The sequence below is a fragment of the Pyrus communis genome, chromosome 15 (genome assembly GCF_041283825.1).
Source record: "Pyrus communis isolate YQ-2024b chromosome 15, ASM4128382v1, whole genome shotgun sequence".
Lineage (NCBI taxonomy): Eukaryota > Viridiplantae > Streptophyta > Magnoliopsida > Rosales > Rosaceae > Pyrus > Pyrus communis.
In genome coordinates this window covers 19,946,550-19,955,361 of record NC_142579.1, presented here as the reverse complement: position 1 = coordinate 19,955,361, position 8,812 = coordinate 19,946,550, and the positions used below count along the sequence as shown (strand labels likewise).

The 8,812-nt window shown below is 36.3% G+C and overlaps 1 protein-coding gene and 1 non-coding gene across 4 annotated transcripts; both read right to left on the bottom strand.

Moving 5' to 3' along the window:
• Positions 1–57: 57 nt before the first annotated feature.
• Positions 58–5,248, bottom strand: LOC137734657 (serine hydroxymethyltransferase, mitochondrial). 3 transcript variants are annotated; one of them, XM_068473926.2, is made up of 16 exons: positions 4,763–5,248; positions 4,556–4,600; positions 4,359–4,445; positions 3,960–4,081; positions 3,788–3,864; positions 3,422–3,546; positions 3,049–3,141; positions 2,450–2,542; positions 2,165–2,362; positions 1,921–2,025; positions 1,711–1,776; positions 1,445–1,522; positions 1,145–1,256; positions 960–1,070; positions 649–812; positions 58–235 (listed from the first exon to the last, which is right to left on the bottom strand). In XM_068473926.2, exons 1-15 carry the CDS (start codon positions 4,850–4,852, stop codon positions 667–669), a joined length of 1,548 nt encoding a protein of 515 aa, XP_068330027.2. In that variant the 5' UTR covers positions 4,853–5,248; the 3' UTR covers positions 58–235; positions 649–666. The 3 variants fall into 3 exon arrangements, 2 of the variants coding, with proteins under 2 accessions (XP_068330027.2, XP_068330018.2); XM_068473917.2 differs by having other exon boundaries at positions 645–812; positions 4,763–5,190; XR_015956753.1 differs by lacking the exon at positions 58–235 and adding an exon at positions 411–488 and having other exon boundaries at positions 552–812; positions 4,763–5,131.
• A 1,400-nt stretch (positions 5,249–6,648) lies between these two features.
• On the bottom strand, positions 6,649–6,722 carry TRNAN-GUU (transfer RNA asparagine (anticodon GUU)). The gene has a single exon. It is a non-coding gene; the product is annotated as a tRNA-Asn (tRNA).
• Between the last annotated feature and the right edge of the window lie 2,090 nt (positions 6,723–8,812).

The window sequence follows — 8,812 nt, the reverse complement described above, 5'->3', positions numbered from 1 at the left end:
GGGATATCATATCATGTTGGGCGTACTGATTAGTGATACTACTTATTTTCTTTGTGCTTTTTTGAAATGAAGGCAGGTTTATTGCATTGCAAAGCTTCAACAGATATATACATTCATCAGGATCCGAATTGAGGTTTGCTGAATTTAGATACACCGTAGCTCTAACTTAGATCTTGACATACGATCCTTCCACTTTCTCGACCAAGAAATTAAACTCCATTGATGATGACCGTGCCTGTTCCACAACGATAAAACTAAAATCAGAATATTTGGATACCTGATCAACCACATACCCATAAGCAACTAATCAAACTACCAAACCTAATTAACATGAGATTGTAGTGATGTAAACATAGAAGATAGCAGTGAGCTAGTAATGTAAGCATGCTTTAGCAGCAGGCGCAAAGCAATTAGTGGCACTTTTGTTTCTACTTTGCATCGGTTTGAATAGTAACACAGTGCACTCGAGTCCAAATGCATCAAATACGCTTTAGGGGACCAGCGACAGAATATATTTCTTCGTTGATGATTAGTGATGCAGAGATGTCCGCAGACTTGTATTACATCGTGATCTCTAAAACTACTATTTGCAACCCCCTATTGTTTTCTCGTATATGACTTGAATTATTGAGGTAATTCCATACCTACCACAACATGATTTCTTCTTCAGTTCTTGTACTTCAAGGTTTCTTTCTCAAACCCAATTGTAGGGAATTGCTTAGCATACTCCTCAACATCATGGCGGAGCTTTGCAGTCTCAGATTGAAAGTGAGGGGCAGACAATGCGGTCACGAAGTCCTTCAACTTTGTTCCTGGTTTACAGAAAGGAACGAAATGCAATTCCATATTAGCCAATGCAAGCACTAGGATTACCTAGATACCACTTGTACATGAAAGGCAACTAGAAAAACAAAAGCTTGGCGAGCATGAAATTTATGATATCGAAGATTTTTAGGAACCTTTAGCTTCTCCTTTGATCTTCAATGCCAAATTCACAGCAGCATCAAAAAAGTCTGCAACCTTAGCGAAATCCTCCTCAACAAATCCCCTAGAAGTAAGAGCCGGGGTTCCTGACAAAAGAATCACCAAGGTTACTGAAAATCTAAGAAACAAAAGAGCAACTAAAACCATGAGAAGCCTTTACCCATCCTGATGCCACCCGGGACCATAGCAGAGACATCTCCAGGAACGGTGTTTTTGTTGGCTGCAATGTGAACAGCCTCCAACACCTTTTCAACCCTGGAGCCGTCAATTCCCTGAAAAATTAGATTTCAAGAAATAGAAAACAATATCAGTACATCATTGGCTATAGAGAAAATTATATGCTAATGCTATTACACGAGTCAACAGCTCATATGCATGTACTAAATGGTATCAACCCCACATTAACTGGAATTAGATGAATCCATAAACAAAATTACAGCAAGAAAAAAACGTCTGCTACCTTGTTCTTCAAATTCACCAAAACTAAATGGTTCTCGGTTCCACCAGAAACAAGGTCATAGCCTTTCTCAGCCAAAGACTGCATACTTGCCAATTTAGCTATTAGAATGGTAAAAGTAAATTATAGACAAAGATACTAGAAAGACATCATCAGTGAAATTCTAACATACGCAAATAAATGGAAACGTCTAAAGTTATTCATAGTTAACGAACAATGAATTTATAGGTATAAGAAAACAAATATTCTTGCATCTCGTAATCTGATACCTGTGCAAATCTTGAGCAATTGCTGAGAACTTGCTCCTGATACGCTTTGTACTCTGGAGTAGTAGCCTACATTAAAAGAAGAGTCAGACAAAATGAACGACAAGATTTCAACAGAACAAGAACTTGAGGTAAGGCGCGAGATCGTGGAGAGCATTTATCTTAATGAGCATATATATATATATATATATATATATATATATATATATATACCTGTTTCAATGCAACTGCCAAACCGGTAATTGTGTGGTTGTGCGGGCCACCTTGAAGTCCAGGAAAGACGGCTTGATTGATTTTGTCTTCGTAGTCGTACAACACCTTGAGGAAAGTATAGAAATTTGGTCAGTTTGTAGAATTAATTCATAAAATAAATCGACAAAAAAATAATTAAAGAGTAAACTGCAAGCTAAAAGGCAAATAAAATTAAGTTTTTGAACTGTGATCTTTTGAGACTCACCTCTTGCCCTTGTTTGTTAGTCTCTTTTACCCCCTTTCTGAAAAAAATCATGGCTCCACGAGGGCCACGGAGTGACTTGTGTGTTGTGGTGGTCACTACATCTGCATAGTCAAAAGGTGATGGAATGACACCAGCTGCAACCAACCCACTGATGTGTGCCATATCTGCCAACAATATTGCCTTCTGTTTGTTGCAGACCTGTCAAGTACTTCAAATGTAAATCTTGGACTTCTCCACCATCGCATTATAACTCTACTGTTATTATACCAAACCAAACAATTTTACCTTACGAATACGGTCATAGTCATATAGACGTGCATAAGCACTAGCACCAGCAACTATTAATTTTGGCCGGAATAGCGTGGCACTTTTCTCCAACTGAAAATCATAGTTAATCGTGTCAAATGAAGCTTCTACTGGCACAGTAGAAAATTTGAACATAAAATTTACATAATATGACAAGCAAGACTAAATCAAATAAGGTAGAGTTCGTCTGGTAAACTTTTAATACAATGTTGTGGTTTAATTCATCCATCACAGTCCTGATTAAAAGATGACATTTCATTAGTCCTACAGAGGGAACCGTAATAGGTTTGATTTGCAAGTATTATTATTTGGCCTTAATTGATCTTCATGAATTCCTCTGTCACGTCAAGGCCTACAGAGGGAACCGTAAATCATGACATTTTTAACAAGTAATTTCCTGCATCTATCTTAAATGTCTACACAACTTGGATTTTTACTTCATTTTGCCTTTTCATGATTCATGATGCAGCTTCTTTCATACTACAATAACTTAAAAAGACTAGGAACCGTAACAGTAAAGAAAAGAGTTGTTCTTAAAGAATTGCTATAAGCCTTTAACAATAAAATTTCTACATTACCTGGTCATAGTCAATATAGCCGGTGCTCTCATTCAGTCTGTATGGCATGGTTTCGAAAAAGATTGACACAGCAGATATCTTTTTAGTGTCAGTCTGCACATTATTAAAACAAGAAATAATGTAATTGCTATCAAAAATTCAAACAACACAAATTATAAATTATAAACAGGATGAGTTTCAACTTCTTTCAAGTCAATAGATGTTATGAGTTTTGAGAGAAAAAGAATCTGCTGGTGTTACAGCAAGGCATGGAATTGTTCCTGCCCAATTGAGCACATCCTTAGGTTTAAAATCAAGACAGATTAACAATGATCATAAATTGATATTAGACATTTCATCACACCAGTCACTGCTTAATGGAATTTGTAAGCACCTGATAGCCATGGGAGAGATGACCACCGTGAGGAAGATCAAGTGCCATGATTCTGTCATGAGGTTTTAACAATGCAGTATAAACCTGGAAATTTGCTGGAGACCCTGATAAAGGCTGCACGTTGACTGCAATGTAAGGAAACGACATCATGTAAAAGAAAGATTTGTTGCTGTTAACATATATTAGAGCAATTGTTGAAACACTACCATTCAGGGTTTTGACTGACTTAAATTCATATTGTAGCTGTTTGATACTGAATATATGGTTCCGATGAGTGTTGAGATGCATAGTTCACATGTATGCTTACTCTTAGACATTGTAACAAATAGCAGGAGGCTGCTCATGAGACATGCCATAGGAATTTACCTCCCCATTTTGCTGGATCCAACCGAAAAGCTTCCAAAGCACGCTTCTGACATAAGGATTCTGCCATGTCAATGAACCTAAGAATACGAAGAGTTGACTATGTAAAGACTCTGCTTTCAATCACATAGTTTCTATCTTATCCAAAGGGAACAATGGGAAAGATTTCACATACTCATTTCCACCATAGTATCTAGCTCCGGGATACCCTTCACTGTATTTGTTGGTCATGACTGACCCAACTGCTTGCATGACAGAGAGTGACGTGAAGTTCTCTGAGGGTATCAGTTCTAACCCCTTAAAAAATACAACAAAAAGTTTAAAAGTTCTTGAAAGAGATTAATGCAAACAACATACCAATACAGCTAAAAATAAAAGCAGTTGGAATCATTAAACTTCACACCAAAGTAATCATATAAAAATTAAAGATACAAACTTTTCTCAGTTATGGCCTAAATTTGTTTAGTTTTCAACATAGAATAATAAAAGAAAGCATTTTTCAAATTGTAAGCACCATTGTAACAATTACAATTCATAACATAGTCTTGATTTGATTATAGAAATACAAGCATACCTTCCATTGCCTGGTTTTCTCGTGCTCAATGATATCCGCAATTTCGGGATCCACAGCCTCCAATGGAGCATTCAACTGCTTAGGCCACTGCAAGATTTTCAGAGTTTTACTATTCAGAAGCAAACACACAAGAACAAACCAAATTACAAACCAAAGGAAAGAAACAAAAAAAAAGTCAGATAGATATAGGAGCTTACAGTGACACCAGACTTCTCATAGACAGCTTCATTGGGCAAAGATGACTGAAAAATGAAAACAGACAAATGGGTAAGTGGTGATTATCATGCATTTATATAACTTTGAATCCCCATCCTGGTAGTTTCGATTACATCAATTAGAATATCGCTCAAATAAAAAACAGAAAAGAACCCAACAACAGAAAACTATAAGGGTAGTAGAAAAACCATGTAATAGTGAGAGGCGGCATTGAAGAGGGGACGAATGGGCTTGTCCCCAGAAGCCGAAAGCCTGCGAAGCGCCAATGCCATCGCCATGGTTGGTTAGTTTTTCTCACTCTTTGGCTTCTGAGTTCAGTTGGGCGGGTGGGGTTTTGTCTAAAAGCTTAAGAGTTGAGGTTTCACAATCAACTGTAAATAAAAATAATTGGATATTTGTAAACTTGTAACACAATTATGTGGGGAAAATGAATTAGAAGAAAAGCATCCATGAAAGGCCTATCCAAACTACTCATTTCTCAGCCACAAGGGGGGCTCTCAGAAAGATAAAGCCTGATCGGGTTTTTTGTGTTTTGTGAGATATATTTGGCCACCCAAGCTTTCCGAATGGATCTTTTAGCACGAGAGTGGACTTCGCCAACTCAAATGTCATTTTCGTAGGTGTTTTAGAGGTAAATCTACTAATATCCAGGTTTTATTTTATAATTTATTGTCAAAATATAGCCCATCGTTTAGGTACTTGTAGCAAACGGTCCACTTTTAGCAAACCGTTAACAATTCAAGCCACTCAAGTTCAGATTGTCTTATAATACTAGAAGAATGTGATTTTCCCTTTGTCAAAAGAAATGTCTAAACATTTTTTCTTCAACTTATTGCGTTCCATATTCAAACAATCATTCTCCCATTTAGCTAATGGCATGGGTTGTAATTTCATGGAAGTTGTGTGAGTCTAATATCTGTTTGGACTCTGTTAACTAACGGATTAGTCAGGAGTACAAGGTGGAAATTTAAAAAAATTATTTATATTGTAGGCGTATTTTACTAAACAACCATAGAGAGAGGGAGAGGGGCGGCAAGAAGAGAGAAAAGAGAGAATTGAGTGATTTTTGTGGTGTGATTTCACGTCTTTATTTATAATAGTAAAGAAGGAAGAATTCTTGCATTTCAAGTAATACATTACATCTATGAAACTATCTAAAAGATATTATAGAATTCTATAAGAATCTATTAAGCATCCAGTGCGAGGCGAAGTGTTAGGTATGTAGTGATAGACGAAGTGCTAGGCATGCAGTGCTAGGTGGACCATGATACTTTACCGAGACCACAAGACAAGGGTGCTTTAATCAGAACACCATACTAGGGTGCTCTAATTAGACCACTAGACCGAGATGCTTACATTGGATCATAGACCAGATTGATCTAATTAGACCACCAGACTGAGAAGAGTACTCTAAGTAGACCACTGGATCAGGATGCTCTAGTCAAACCACTATACCAGGATGCTTTACCAAGACCACCCGAGAAAGGTGCTCTAATTAGACCACTAGACTAGGCATGCAGATTGCCAGGCATGCAATCACCTCCTTGAGTGCTCTACAGACGACCACTACATAAAGGCAAGTTGACCAAGACCAAATATTTGTTGGGTTGATAGAAAGATGTCCCTTCACCTCTATTTGAGACCACTCATTTGATCTTCCTTAGGAAAGTGGGCTTTTTGCCTATAAATGAAAGAGAGAGCAGAGAAGAGAAGAAATAGAAGCTAGTTGGGGTAGAGGGGGCATACTACCCTTCGGCTTCACCATGCCAACTCAGGGCTTTGGGCCACTAGTCGTAATTCTGTTTGTGGATGAACCACTATATATTTTTGTGTTTATTTTACTATTGTTGTTTATTATATCCTTTAAGTTAACCATACGATATGTGAACATGATGCGGGCTTGGGCTTGACACTTGGTCCAAAATAAGAGAATAAAAGGTTAAGAAGCAAAAAAAGGGCTTGCGCTGCACTTGGTTTAAAACAAGAGAATAAAAGTTAAGAAGCGAAAAAAAGGGCTTGGGCTTGACACTTGGTCCAAAACAAGAGAATAAAAGGTTAAGAAGCAACAAAAAACCGCTAGAAGGAGGGTTCGAACCTCCGACCTTGTGGTTAACAGCCACACGCTCTAACCAGCTGAGCTATTCCAGCTTGCTAGTATCAACATCCATCTCTGAATTATATAACCGTACTGTTAGCTTTACAGATTATGTGCTGATGAAACAATTGCTATTACATTCAACCTGTGCATAAGCAACACTGCAAGCACTATCCATACTTGTCTGGGTCGTTCTTAACAAGCATGTGCATTTTAGATCCTGGCACAGAATGTTTAATTTATTGGCACATAATATTTGATCTTTGACCATTTAGATGCTACAAAATCCAAGTCACTTTTAGTGATACTTTTCTTTTCAATATAGATGTCTTAATTTTGAAGTATTCGTATATGGTTGATAAGAACTCAAACCAAAGTAACTGTAGTTTTCTGTATATTACATAAGAAAGATGGTGATCAAAACCATGATATATAATTCCCACTCAAACTAGTAAATCTAGTGAGAGAACATAGTCCAAGTTTACATTATGCATGTTTCATAGTAAAGTCAAAGTTTACACAACCTTCGAAATCTTTTTTCTGAATAGCTATTTAATAAATACTGGGGACTGCATTACGATTCACATTGCCTAAGTTTTACAACTTTTTTTAAACCGTACGTAAAATTGATAGTACAGAAAATGAATAACTAAGATTGATATAAAATACCTAATAATTGTTAAAATCAAATCTATCAATTAAAACATCAATACAACTCAGATCTACGTAACCTTAAAACCAAAGTTCAAGTTTTAAGAATAAAAAGGTCGTCGAAGGAGGGAGAGGATTCATTTGTGCGTGGATTCTTTGTGAGAGGGGGTGAGACCAAATGTGAAAAAAAATCACGAGGGGAGGTGTGGAAGATAAAAGCTGGGACACTGAATCCGAGAGACTGTATGGTTTGAATATACATATGACGTTGTCCTTCGCTAGCTCAGCTTTTATGAGTTTATCTCTTCCCTCACAGATTAGAGAAACACGACAATTACCAAGTCCCCACAAGGCAAGGTTTTAGCAGGGTGTTGAGTGTTGAGTGTGTTTGGTGGGATTGATGTGTGGTTGCACCGAAATCACATGCTTTTATCGAGTAACCAATTTGTTATCTTTTTTATCTTGGAAAGGTCATATAATCATTATATTTGTTATCGTTTTAAATCTCGTTCATTGAGTTTTCATTTTGTCTACCAAATAGTCTATTTGGTTGATTGTGTTTCATTTTGTCTATCTTATGGTTTGACACAATTTTCAAGCTAATATTATAATATATTATACAAAAAATATGAGATAACGAAGAATTTATAAAGAGTCTCATTCTGAGAGAATTTCCTTAGCATTAAACTACTTGAAAAGATGTAATTGGTTGACTTTTTTCTTGTAATGTTGTAAACATTTTTCTTATCAATGAGTGATCGCTAATTGTTTCAGGTAAATTTTTTATAAAAAGAAACAAAATGTGTCAAGTTTTATTGCCATATATATAAGATACGTCAAAGTTATTCTTTTTTACCATATATCCAATAAACAAGGATTGTTTCTTTCGTCAAGGTATATACTCAAGTGAATTTTGTTGTTGTTAATAATCCTCAATTTCTGGTGATTGATTAACTGAAAATTGAATTTTCTTGTGATTGAGCATTTAAGGTGTCAGTGTATGTCAATACACTTTCCTTTCTAGTTTTTAAATAGTGATTCACAATATATATATATATATATATATATATATATATCTATTAATTAATGAAATCCTATTTGTCAATCAAAAGAGAGTGAAAAGACAAATTAGTCTTCTATCACACAAAAAAATTGTTGGGCAATAATGTAATTTCACAGGTCCAATTGGAGATGAATCGGGTGGTGAAGGGAGGGGACGAAGGTCGGGGAGGTGAAGAGAGTGGAGGAGAGGGAGGGACGAAGGTTCGGGAAGATGGGTTTTAGGGTTTGGTTTTTTATTTTATATTTTCTTTTTATAACTTTTCTTTAATTAATTATTTTTAAATGCATACTTTTTTTTGCCACGTGGCACAAATTTGGCAACCACATGGCACAAATGTGGCAGCCACGTCAGCTCTTAACGGAGCAATGGATGAAAAATATAACGGAGGTACTATATTGAAATAAAATAGTACTTGAGGTATGAAAATGA

What these genes read in the sequence shown, in the direction of transcription:
- LOC137734657 (XM_068473926.2), bottom strand. Translation starts at nt 4,852, where the DNA reads ATGGCGATGGCATTGGCGCTTCGCAGGCTTTCGGCTTCTGGGGACAAG. An exon ending in AGAAAACCAGGCAATGGAAG is followed by an intron (nt 4,082 to 4,358) that starts GTATGCTTGTAT and finishes GTATTTTTTAAG; the next exon opens with GGGTTAGAACTGATACCCTC. An exon ending in TGGTGAATTTGAAGAACAAG is followed by an intron (nt 1,257 to 1,444) that starts GTAGCAGACGTT and finishes CTAATTTTTCAG; the next exon opens with GGAATTGACGGCTCCAGGGT.